Raw genomic sequence first — 14,004 nt, forward strand, 5'->3', positions numbered from 1 at the left:
TTTTATCACTGGATAAATTTAAAATTAATTTAGAATTGTATATTTATAATATAGTTCTGGAATAGTGTATTTATATAACAAAATTGAACAAAAAAAAGAATAAAAAGAAGAGATGACTAATAAAATTTAAGGGAAACAAAATAGATTCAAAGAATAAAAGACAAAGATAATAAAATAGAACAAAGAAAAACATTTAGATATTTAAATTTGGTATGAAAAACTTGAAATTGAACATTAAATACAGCAAAATTTAAAAAAAATAAAAAAAACAAATAACTAAAAAACTGTATGTGCTACAAAAATTCTGATTACATATTTGAAATCAGCATCAAAAACTCTATATGGATAATATAATTTTGCTCAAGTAGCAGACACAAAGTTAAAATTTGTTGTCTAGTGTTATCGAACGCTATGTGCGTGTTGTGTGTGTGCGTGTGTGTGAGTGTGTGCGTGCGTGAATGTGCGTGTATGTGTGTGTGTCGTTGATATCTTTGAAACAAACACAGAGATTGTTTGACTCTTAGCTTTTATTTATTAATTTGTTGAAGTAAAAATGGCTCTTATGTATTTATCTGTTTCTTTGTTTAAAAAAATGGTTTGGGCAGAACTTTTGCCAATAAATGTGTAAATTAACATATCATGGAGTTCCAACAGTGAAATTTCACAATTACGCACTTGTTGAATTCATTCACTGAGACCATTAACCCTTCAATATCTTTTATAATGAGTAATAATTAAAGGTTCGTACAGACAGAAATAGAAAACTTCTCTGAAAGATATTAAGTTACAAAATTAGCAAATGTTATATAAAATGTTATACATATATAATATTTTTTTAAATTATATAATTCATTCATTGATATATGACTATTCAATAATAACTGCTATAAGTCAACCAACAAACACACAAAGCAGATGAATACATAGGCTGTTACAAATTCATCCAATCTCAATGTCATACCATAGTTGCCGGCCTGAACGAATGTAAAGAATATTGCATGAAAAAACACGGTAACAGTAGCGATATTGACACGAAGCAGGCTCCAATGATTGCTTTGAGGGTACAATTTTTAGTTTTTTGCGTTCGGTTGTTTTTGGATTTAATAAATTTTTATTTGAATTTAATTCAATATTAAATTTATTTATTAATTATTGATATAATTATTTTAATTAATAGTTTAATAATCGTTGGTAATCAGAATGGTAGAGAATGTCATTGCGTGACGAGAGTTCTTGCCGGTCTACCATCATCTGATTGTAACAGGAGCTGTGCCGATAGGATGTCCTGTGGTGGAGAATACTGTTATTCAGTTTATAGAGGTGTGGTGTGAGTTTGAGTTTATTGTTTATAGGTGTTTGTGTGTTTGTTTGTGTGTGTCTGTCTCTCTCTCTCTCTCTCTCTCTCTCTCTCTCTCTCTCTCTCTCTCTGTGTGTGTGTAAAATTTGTTTTTTAGTTGAGAGTTATAGTTATTTCTGAGCAAAAGCTAATTTCAATGTTTGGATGTCCTACTGAAATGTTTTATATAAAAAAAATTAACATTTACAGATGTTGGCCAAGTATGAAATTAATTATTATCAGTGAGAACATTCATATTTCCCACACTAATCTAAATAAATATTTTTAAAACAAAAGGTGACCCAGTAGCGAGTAACTGCCACATATATTTGGGCAATTTTGAGAACGTTGGTATCACATTTGAATCCATGACATTCACTGAGTCGAGATCTATGCCTGACGATTGCACGCATTTCTGCTTGGAAAGAAACCTTTCTATATTCACGATTTTTGTAAGTTTAGGGTTTAATCTGATAAATTCAAATTTTTACACTTAACAACAAATTATTTGCATTGCTCTCTTTATTAAATAAATTTACCATTGTAAATCGTCGAGCGGCACAGTTGTGTAGTGGTTAAAGTGCTTGGCTTTGTTGTTACAATGGCCGGGTTAGAGTGCAAAGTGAGTTTGCTACTTGGATTTCTGGCTATTCAAACGTGCCTGATGTTTAATTGGCCAAACAAGTATTTATAGTAAAAGAATTAATTTCACTCATTACTGAATAATTCAAAATTATAACTATAATATATAGTATGCGTTGAAATGATCAGATTAATAACAATTGTTCGTGCCTGGCCAGTGATGTTGGTCAACTGACCGTCTCAAATGAAACATCGTCATGCTCTGACTTTTCTTTCATATCTGATACAACAGTCAAGTCTTTACCTCTCTTCTCAAGTTTGTAAACAATAAATCAACTATTTAACTCATATGATTGTTTAGTCTTTATATTTAAGTAAAATTCATATTGTAGCATGAATGTTTGCACAGTACTAACAATCACTTTGTTTATATCACATTAAGATTTATTTAATGAGAAAATGCAAAAAATAAAATAATAAAAAATATTCCTTAGGTAGATACCAATTGGAATTTCCATCAGGCCACTCGTCATATTCACACTGCATGGAAAGAAATTCCTCAACAATATCATATTGTTTTCAGACTCAAGGCTGTCTGGGTGGGTGGAAAAATAAAGATTGTAAGGCTAGAGGTTAAATAAAATAATAGTTTTTATCTAAAATGAAACAAATTTTTATAATCCCTTATAAAACTTGAACAAATTTTAAATTCGTTTTTCGATTGAATTCATCTTATTCTAATTACTCTAAAACTAACAGAAATCCTTAGTGTTAAAACTGTATTTGCCTCTCAAAAGTAAGCTATAATTATTATTTTTTTTCGAAAAAATTGTTCAGATTGTCTTAAAAACAATGGAGAGTGCGGACTAGAACTAATTTGCCTTGAAACTCCAATAAATGGGAGAATATTGGCCGAATGTGTTTGTCCAACAGGGTTGATGAGAAACATGTTCCAGAAATGTGAATGTCAGTAGAGAGACAAAAGTTGCACATATTCCATGAAATAATTTTTGAAACCTTTTAAATAATTCTAAAAGATAATGTAATGTTTTAAGACATCAGAATGAACGCAGCGAAACACACAAGAGTTTATTCCTCAAACAACGAAGGATCGAGCAAATTTGTCACCGATGAAAATTTGATAACTCCATCCTTCCTTGTTGTTGAGCATATGAGAGCCTGGATAATTGTATATCTTCCGAACGTTTACCATGTCGCTTATGTGATCGTGTATCATTCATTCTTACTCCAAAGTTAGACTTATAACAAATTATTTATAGTTTTGGCCAGTCAAGTTATTTTAATTATGCTATTGCATAATTTTTTTTTAAATATTCAACATTCACCACGTTGTCCATGTTATTGCTAACTTTGTCTCTGGAGTTTTGCCAATAATAAACCCAATTGAGTTTTTCCATAGCCTACTTTTTCTAATTCTTTCAATGTTATTGCAAATCCCTTCTTTCGTTTCCAAAATTTGGTCAATGATAAAACTAATTGGGTTTTTACATAGCCTAATTCTTCCGATTATTTCATTGCAAACGTTTTACAAAATATTCAACAGAAAGCAATGTTGTGGATGGTTTTACGATTGGCACGAACGAAACGTTAAACAATGACAGCGGTTATGTTTTAGATAAAAACATCGAAACATGTGGAGCGTGGAATATGGAAGCATTACCATTTGGTCAGCCGATGAAAGTCACTTGCAGAGATGTTACATTGAAGACTCAGTTCGTTATCGTGTATAAATCTTTTGATTATCAGTTGGATGATATTTCTCTTAGCGAGTTAGAAGTTTATCTAGTTGGTAAGTTGGTTTTTTTCCTAAATTTGGTGGAATTAGTTACAATTTACAGTTGAAGGCCGTTTGCTAGGCTCAGTCAAAAGTTTCACAGTTTTCAAACCAAATAAAAATGCTTATTATGACATAAATTACACGATTTCGTTAATCAATTTGCTTTCATATTATAAAATTGTATTTCTTATTCCTTCAAAAAATTGTCTGAACGCTTAAAATTTACTGATATCACGTTAAACCTTCTTTGATTTAAGATACTCACAATTTTTTACGGATAGTTCGTTGTTAGTATGAATATAAATTTCAGTTTATTATTGTTTTGAAAATTGGAATACGAACCAAAAGTCTTGCCTATATTTTTTTTTTCATAAAAATTACATAAAAAATTTTTCAAACAGACTGCCAGATAAATAATGGTAACTGTGGCCAGGATTCCGTCTGTGTTGAAGAGGAACGCGTTGGACAATCTATTTATGTGGATTGCATCACATTCAACATAACACTTGGTTGCAAATTTCATCTTTATATTATGATGCATTAAATGAAAGATTAACAAATTTCATATTTATTTGAAAATTTATAAATAAAGCACTTAAATTAAATATCATATGATCAGAAAATACGGCCTTATTTATAAAAAACTACGATTAGGCCAACATTTTAAGCCTTATTAACTCCAACATACTTTCTTTCACTATTCAAATTTATAAAATTAAAAAAAAATTAAGACTGTAACGTGCAAAAAATTGATCCTTCCTTGCAGTAGCTCAAACAGACTCAAATTACATCGGTTGTTTCTGCGAGGTTGGTAACTCTACAACCAACGAAGTCACATCCGAGAACCAATGTCGGAAAGTATGCGGGACAAAATTTTACGGGCTTGACGTGAGATATTCAGTTTGACATTTATAAAGTTTTGCATGGTCTACATAATCGCCATTATAAGTTTTTTTATAATTATTTTTGTCAGAGGTATCAACAACAACACGTGAATAGTTTTGAAGTTATGTATCATAGACCTTGCATTGGATAGGCTAAGATTTCCTTGCATTCAAACCCAGCCTCTGCAGCAGCAGAATCAGATGCCTTAAATATCTTGCGGCTCAAACATATATATCTATATATACCAAAGATATGTAAACCATTTATCTATTTAAACTGTTTATCTATTTAATCTACTTAAACCAAACCTGCACTGAAGATGATTTATGACAAACTTTAAATTGATTAATGCCAACAATTCAGTAGAATTCATGCATTACTGTAGCTGTATGTACATACATGAACCAGTGAACAAAATCCTAAGAAATTAATCACCTGTTAAAAATCTTAATAACGTAATCCAACACTTTTTATAATTATCGAAATACATTAACTACACACATAGTTTTATTCCCAAAAATTTTCTAGTTATAAAATTCCATCCCTACTCATGATGAAACAGTTCAGTTTTGTTGTAAGCTAAATAAATAAACTTCATTATCAAATAATTCCAACTATTCAAAAAAAATTTTCATTACCAATCAAATTAATTTTAACAAAAATTGCCAACTGTCGAAGAATCCAAACAAGAGGTGCGTGTGTACCAATGAAATAGACAGCATGGTTCCATCATCTTATTGTGATGTTTGTACAGAGGGAGGAAGTTCTCCGTGCAATACGAATAAGTTTTACTCCGTATATGCAAGTATGTTAGAGATATATTTCAATTGATAGAATCTTTTTTTGTCATTAAATTCGATCACTATTGTGTCATTTATAAATTTATTTTTAATAGTATAAATTAATTTATTATTTAATTTATTAACTAAATTAACAAAAGCTTAGATAAAAAACTTGATATTCATAGATAGATATTTAGATAGATGTAGAAATATAACTAGATATTCATAGATAGATATTTAGATACAGATACAAATACATATATTCAGATATAGATCGTAGATATATATAAATATATGACTAAAAACAATAAGTATTTCAAACAACAAATATTTTTTATAAAAAATGCTATCGCAAGTTTTTTCTTCGTTATTAATGTTAATCCTTCAGTAAAAGATTTTTCTACATAACCTCACAGAAGAACAGGGCAAAGAAACTCTAATCGGATGTTTCAAATACGTGTACTTCAAGACACCTCACACGTTCAAAAACCTTACTTTTGCCGAATGTTTTAATCATTGTAGGAACATTTCAACGCAGTTTATGGCTTTCAAGGTAAGAAAATTTGTAATGAATGAAATTTGTTGGCTGGATGGTATTCTGTTTAAAGCGTCTGTTTGTGACGCGTAGACTCATTTGTATTTACATTTGAGTAAAAATTGTATTTTTTATTAGTACGTAATAACATTAAATTCTTGACAAATTCTCTAAATTGGATGCAAATTTGACTTATAATAACACACCCAGAAAGGTTTCATCTGTTTGTGTGGAAATGAGATCAACATTTTTGGTCACTACCCATATGAAGACTGTTTAGAAGATCAGTTGAGATTTTTTCGGGTTTACAAAGGTACATACATATTTAACAACCAAATGACATTTATAAATAATAATTTATTTTAACAAACATTAACGTATTAGTGGTTTTTATTTCATCAGTTTTCTCCGATTACGATTACATTGACGGGATGAAATTATATCATTTCTGTTTGAATGACGAAATTGAAGATGGCCAGCTGTGTAAACCTGGCGCGTGCGTTCCTGGCTGGAAAGGTGGTGTCTGTGATGTCAGGGGTAGGAAGAGCTTTTTACTAACCAAAAAATCAAACTCTGTTAAAACGTGCAAAGTTATAAATAAAATAGTAAATTTTTCCTAAAAAAATCTACAAATTTGTCTTCAAAAGACTGCAGTGTCGCCAATGGAAACTGCCCAAGTATAATGGAATGCGTTGAGGAGAAGTCAAATCGCTCTCAGTGCTTTTGTAGAAATGGATTTGTGAGGTCAAATAGTACAAGGTGTACAGGTGAACAAATCAATTTTTCCTCGAAAGTTGAAACAATTTTACAAAAAAACTATTTTTTTCTTATCTTTTTAAATGTCTATTCCCTCCCAAAATTATCAGTCTTTTAATTTTTTGTTTAATAGCTGGATGAATTTTGCAAGTTCAGCTTTGTTCACTTAAACTGCTTTTTTTTCATAAGTAGCCCAAATTAAACTGAATAGTAGTGATAATATTTTTTATAAAATCATAAAATTATTCCAATCTTCGACATAGAATTATAATAAACAACGAGTCAGAAAGTAAAAAAAAATAATAATTTCTTCCAAGAAATGGCAGACGACATAATGGATGTACTTCCACAAAAGACCTTCTTTCTCAGTGTTGCCAGCTTAATCCTAAGCATGGCAGCTTTGTTGGTGATTTTGATTTGCAGACGGAGGATCAAAGAACAAGTCAAATCGCTTCAAAAGAAGAGAAGTGACTCAATTTTTTTCAATTTAAAAAAAATTCACTTAAATTGATTGAACATATTTTTATTTTTAATTTTCTCTGAAGACAGTTGAACATTTCTCAAAGAAATTATTTTTAATGTAACTTTCCTTTTTTGATCAATATAACATATCACATGCTGAAACTTGTGTCCATTTTAAAACAAATTAATTTTATTTTTTTCATTATTTGTTATTTTAGTTAATTATTTTTAATTAACATTTGTTTAAAAAATTTTTATCTTTCTATTAAATAAATTTAAATTTATTAATTTTATTTCTATATAATTAACATGTAGTCCTGAAAGAAAAAGTGTCTAAAACCCCTGTCAAAACAGTTTCGACAACTAGCACAACCGAAAATAAACCAAACGTAAATTAATTATTTAAGCTTTTTCGAAACCTCAGACTGCTGAATGTTAGAATGAATTTCAATGAAATAATTTTTCAAATAATATTAAAAATTGAAATAAAGTCAAACTGATAATGTTTATGTTTGATTATTTTAAATGCTATTTCATTTTTTATTGTCATACTTATTTTGATCTTCAGAATCACATTTTGTAAAGAAAATTTGTTGATAAGATTTTACACATTTTTTTAAATTTCATCGGTCGGTCAATATTTTAAACATTGAATTTTTTGTTATTTCTATTATATATCTTGCTATCACATCATTACCACCAAAACTTTCAATACCAACAAAACGTAAACATAATCATTACAATTACAATAAGACGATCAACTTAAATCAATCACCTTAATGTTTTATCATTGTTAACAAATCCATCCTATCTATCACATTCAGTGTTCGCTAAGGCATTCATTCGCCTAACACATCTGAAAGATATAACAAAGAGAATTAGGGTGTCCCAGAAATGCACGGAAATTTTTTTTTTTAATTAGTTGATGTCTCACCCTCTGAAAAGTGTCTCTTGGGTACAATAATTAAATTGGTGAAGTTACAGCTCATTTGAACAAGTTTGAGAGGTTCCCCAAAGGCTTTTAAAATTTTACTATCGAGTTGATTCAAAATCCATATCAATAATCTTAAACAATATGCACAAAATGAGTGAAATAAAGCTAGAAATGCAAACTAGTTTAATTATCTCACTGCAGACATTAATTATAGTTTAAAATATTATTAACAATTACCTGTAGAATGATAATCTTTATTAGAGAATGCAAAAAATGTATATTTTTAACCAGTCAACTCGCCATGTTACTGGTGTTGTCAACGTAGATTGGTTGCCTGTCCTGCTCTCATCACTTGTTGATGGCACTACAAAACTTCTTAGAGTTCCAAAGTTAGCATCTGGATTAGGACGAGCAGCTGCTGATGCAGTTCATGAACAGATAAAATCTTGAAAGTGTGAATCAATGGTTATTGGCATGTGCTTTGACACGACAGCTTCAAATACTGGAAAACTTAATGGAGCTTGCACTCTTCTAGAAAAAGCCATGGGACGTAATTTAGTATGGATGGCTTGCCGTCATCATAAGTTTGAAGTGCTGCTTGCCTGTATATATAGTGTTTGTCTTGGAACATCCACTGGACCAGAAATTTTATTCTTCAAAAGGTTTCGTGAAAAATGGACAGAAATGAATCACACACCAGAAGCCAGATCAACCTCTTTGATAATTGTTTCAGATGCAATTAAAGCATTCATCAAATGTCAACTTGAGGTCAGACATTCTCGAGATGACTATTTAGAGTTTCTACTTCTTGCTGCACAAATAGCTGAACTGCTGGTTGATGTAGCCATTCGCAAACCTGGTGCACGGCACAGGGCACGATGGATGGCAAAAGCCATCTACGCATTAAAAATTGAACTATTATTTACCGTAAATAAAACCATTTTTAACTTAAACAGCTCGAGAATTACAAGGTATTCAACGTTTGAATCGGTTTATCATTTGTGTTTATCTTCAGTCATGGTTTTCATGCAGGCTCACTGCTGATGCACCTGTGAATGATATTTTGTTGATACAGCGTTTGCATGACTATGACGATGCAGTTCTTGGTTTGACGATTAAAAATGATGCTGCGTCATTTTTGGTACATGAGTCCAGAATTGGCAACTCTTGTTCTTTTTTCATCTCTCCTGTATGACAAAGAAAAAACTGATCTTGTCCGCACAATACAAGCAGATCGAGGCCCACATCTGATGAAAACACTACCACAAAGTTTTGACAATTTGCGTGAGTCTAAAACATTTTTTGAAACATCTAATATTGATGCCAGTTTTCTTGATGTACTTGTTGAAAACTGGTCAGATACTCCTTCTTTCCAAGTTGCGGCAGTGTTTGTAAAGAATCTGGTTTGCATCAATGACTCTGCAGAACGGGGAGTAGCGTTGGTACAACATTTCAATGAAACAATCACCAAAGACGTAGAACAGAAACAATTTTTGCTTCAAGTAGTTGAACAGCATAGGAAAAACTTTGCAGAATATACTCGTGAACTGCTAGCAAAAATTTGAATTATTTGCATTAATTAATATTCAAGCGAACTGAAATTTAATAAAATCTTGTTTTTCAATCATTTTTGACCTAATTTTTGAAATTAAAAAAATAAAAGGCATTGCAGATTTATATATTTTTTCACAATTATATATTTTGTTTCATTTGTATAAACAAATCATAAAACATTTATAATCATATCATATAACACTGTATCAAAAGTTGGTAGCGAACGATCAAACACCAAAATCGGAAACTTTCGACCCCTTGGGGGACCTCTAAACATTGTCCAAATGGGCTAAAATTTAGCAGGTAAATTACTGTTACCATACAGACATATTTAATGGGGTGAGACATCAATATTTTAAAACTTCATATTTTTGGGACACCCTAAAAGAGATAGATAAATAATAAACTACTTCTTTTTCTTTCTCGTGCCTTATCCTTTCAGGACAATGGTGACCATCGACCTCCACAAAACCCGATCTTTAACACAAATGAGGTGATATTCAACAAGTGACACAAGGCCGTGATCTCTTTTCTCTGCAATCTTTTCAGTGGTTGATAGATTTTCTATTCTTTCCTTAAAAGTCAAAAAATACTAATCTGATTATAATTAACATAACTTTTAACATTATTAGGCAATTTTATAATCGCATCAATAAAATATTATTAATACTAAATTATTTTCTTTTCTATTAATCATTCATGTGATGAAAACATTTCGTGTCTGAAGATTGATTCTGTTTAGAGATCTTCGAACACATTTTTGTAAAAATTTGATTTTAAATAATATCTTCTACGTTACGTCAAACATAAATATCATGAAAACAAACCCAAGAGTTTATATTTACATAAACAAATTGAAAACAAATTAAAAAGTTAGATGAAAACAAATAGTTTCCATATATAACTAATTAATTCGAAAAATTTAATTCATGTACCAGAGCTCGTTTACTCTGCTTTTTATATTTCACATTGCACTGTTACATTTTCACCGAACCTTATCGGAGGAAAGTTAGTTGAGATTATTTATGAAAATTTTCTTACTAATTTTAATTTGTAAAATACCGTTTGATGATATATATTTAGTATATGTTTTTTCCCTTTCTTTTACACATTATCTTATCTCTCTCTCTCTCACTTTCTTTCTCACTTCCTCTCTCTCTCTCCTCTCTGTTTGTCTCTAAGTTATACTTTTTTTCTATCAAAAATTGTATCTTGTATATTTTTGATTAGTCCGTTGAGATCAAATAAAAAATCGTATAACGTCCATCCATTCACGAGCTGTGGTGAAACAGAAAAAAAACTTTTATAATATTTGCCTTGTAACTTCAGTTAAATGGTATGAGGACGAAATTGTCTCTAAAATATGCTCGATTTCTTTCTCAACAATCTTCTAATAATTTTCATTCAGCTATAAATGTTTTACTGATGAGTCATATGAAGCACAAAGGGTGTTTCACCTCACTGGAGAGTTCTGTCAGTAAAGAATATTCATCCCTACTGGCTTGTTACTCTAATTGTTCAATGCATCCTTTCTACGGTGTTCGTGTTAGTATATTAATTGATTGGAACGCATAGCACGTTAACTGAATACATTTTAAAACTTTTACTTTCAATTTTTCAATTTAAAGGAAAAGTAATTTGAAAAATTATTTTTATTATTTTAAAACTCAGGATGATGCCTTTTGCATTTGTGGGAAAGAACTTTTGGGCCAAGTTGATAATGAAAGATGTAACAGAATTTGTGGTGGTTTAAAATGTGGGGGTAGCCTTGCCATTTCGGTTTATGAAAGCACGTTTGAAAGTTCATTTGAAATTATTTGAAAATATATGCACACTTTATTCAGAAGTTATAAAGTATAATATTGATTTATAATATTTAATACATAGTATCAAACATATTTCTGTCTAATCAATAGGTATTTGTATTAATTTTACAACACCATCAACTAGGAAACAGAGCGGTGGAAATCGGCTGTTTCACATTCAACAAATTATATTTCCACGTGGAAATTAAACATGACAATCCAGAATGCCAGGAACATTGTTACATTAAACAGACTAACTTTAGCCAAATGAATGTTTGTACCTATAAATAAGTTTTGCTTAACATACCAACTCCAAGTCAACGCAAATACTAAAAAGACGAGTAAATTAAAAGCATCTAATTAAACGGTTCACGTAACCAACAAACTTTTAAAAAATGTCATTTACTTTATATCTTCACTTAAATAGTGATGTAACAAATAATTTAATAATCTAAAAAAAACTTTAGACACTGACAAAAGAGTGCAAGTGCGGAACTGACGTATCAAGTTTTGATAACATGGTAGCTCTGAGCCAATGCAGAAACAGGCAACCTAACCAACCTAGCCTTTACCTCTTATCAGATGGTTCTTATGGAAAAATTATATTTTTTTTATTTTTTGATATGTGTTTAGATAAATAAATAAATAATAAATAATATAAATAAACATATCAACGAATGAATAAATAAATTAATTAATTAAAAAGAATACAAAAATATATTGTAATAGCCATGATAAACAAAAAAAGGTTGTCAGCTGAAAAAAATTGGTGGGGGTATTCGTCAGCCACAAATCTTATGTAGCAGTTCCCTGTGGCAAAGTTAGACAAAGTTGTCGGGGAGGAGGGGGCAAAATTATGAGATGACGTGAACTTTGTTGAAATATGATGAAAGCCAAGAAATAAATAAATGTTCGCTAAGTATAAGATTAAGTTGGTGATCTTTTTAAGATTTAATGTCTATAAGCTGACTTTTTACTTATCTTTTTATCAAAGCCCTTCCATGCCTGACCTTTCTTGATTTGCCACTGGCAGCCCCTAAAACCTTGACTACGTCTGATATTTAGTTGCTAACAAATTTAATTTTTAATAAATTAAATTCAAAGTATTTTCGTATTGTTAAAAGTTGCCTAATGTAAAGTTTAATTGAAATCACCCGATCAAAGTTTTACAAATCATGTTTTCCACGTGTTAAAAATAATGATAACACACGAACCCCTCTTTATGAATCCCTCTTTATTCCTTATTTCAGTCTCAATAGATACGGACATGTATGATGAAGACACAATATACAAATTCTGTCTAAACGATGAAGTAGAAAACTCAAAAGTCAACTGCATACATAATAATTGTCAGGAAGGCTGGAGTGGACCACGCTGCAGTAAAAGAGGTTGTATAACCTGCGTTTTCATATTTCAGAGATAACTTATTTCAGGGCCAAATAAACAACCAAAAATGGAGACACCTATATTTTTTAGTGGAGCTGGCGTTATTCATTTATTGTGAGTATATTTCTAATTACTGAAAAATTAGACAAGCCTGTGACCGTTTCTCCGAAACTCGATTCTCTTACTGAACAACTACCTGGGTCAGCAAGGATCACGCCAAAGTCAGTGACTTCTACTTCGACCGCCATGATAAATTCTTGTATGGTAGATAACGGAGGATGTGGCCGCGATATGGTTTGTGTCGAGATAGAATCTGAGAGCGAAGAATCCACTGTCAAATGCAACACGCCCGACGAAGATTTTTCAGAAGTGACGGAAAGTTAGGATTCGTCTGTAAATACCTCTGCTATCTTCTAAACTTTTACAATTTTTGTTTTTCAAAGTTTGCGGTGTTTTTTTTGGTTTTTTTCAAATATGCAACTAGCAATTAAAAAATTACATAAATATTATTATCCTTTTTAAATTTTATAAAAAAAAAATCATTTCGATTTACCTACATAAAAATAATCGTGGCCATTAAAAAAGTATTTTTACAACTTGCAATTTCATCTTGCTTAAGATGTGAAAAAAGACAATCCGAACTACCAGGGATGTTTTATGAAAATGCCCACGAACAAAGTCTTGATAATTCAATCAGTTAATTCGTGCTTCGAATTTTGCACAAAAAAAGGAACGTACTCATTTTACGGAATGAAAGTTTGAGATATTTTTTTTAATCTTTGTCACATTTTGAAAAGTTTGATTATCTAAAAATTTCTCAATAATTCAGGACGGTAAATTTTGTGCATGTTCCAACGTTGTTGAGCAGGAAGTTAGTGCAGATAAATGTAACACGAAATGTTCCGACGGTTTGTCATGCGGCGGAGTTGCCTGCTACTCTGTATACGCCAGTAACGTAGATGTTGTTAAAAATCATATTAATCGTCGTTGAGTAGTATGGAGTTTCTTTCTGATTACAATAAAATCAAACTAAGTTATAACCTTAACAGCCCTTTACGTATTTGGTTACATTATTTATTACAAAATTCAGAAAAATCAAACCAATCTATTGACGTTGGATGTTACAAATATTTAAAATTGGAACATAAGCAAAACAATTCCTTGAGCGTATCTCTTTGCCAGAAAAAGT

At 30.7% G+C, this 14,004-nt stretch overlaps 2 protein-coding genes across 2 annotated transcripts; both read left to right on the plus strand.

Annotated features, from left to right (window-relative positions):
• Window positions 1-5,321: 5,321 nt before the first annotated feature.
• HELRODRAFT_177755 (hypothetical protein) lies at window positions 5,322-7,534 on the plus strand (the record flags this gene model as incomplete). Its single annotated transcript, XM_009025910.1, has 6 exons — window positions 5,322-5,406; window positions 5,800-5,936; window positions 6,129-6,231; window positions 6,303-6,455; window positions 6,566-6,685; window positions 7,452-7,534. 6 exons carry the CDS (start codon window positions 5,322-5,324, stop codon window positions 7,532-7,534), a joined length of 681 nt encoding a protein of 226 aa, XP_009024158.1.
• A 998-nt stretch (window positions 7,535-8,532) lies between these two features.
• HELRODRAFT_177756 (hypothetical protein) lies at window positions 8,533-9,635 on the plus strand (the record flags this gene model as incomplete). Its single annotated transcript, XM_009025911.1, has 2 exons — window positions 8,533-9,041; window positions 9,398-9,635. 2 exons carry the CDS (start codon window positions 8,533-8,535, stop codon window positions 9,633-9,635), a joined length of 747 nt encoding a protein of 248 aa, XP_009024159.1.
• Window positions 9,636-14,004: the final 4,369 nt, after the last annotated feature.

The sequence above is a fragment of the Helobdella robusta genome (genome assembly GCF_000326865.2).
Source record: "Helobdella robusta unplaced genomic scaffold HELROscaffold_44, whole genome shotgun sequence".
NCBI lineage: Eukaryota > Metazoa > Annelida > Clitellata > Rhynchobdellida > Glossiphoniidae > Helobdella > Helobdella robusta.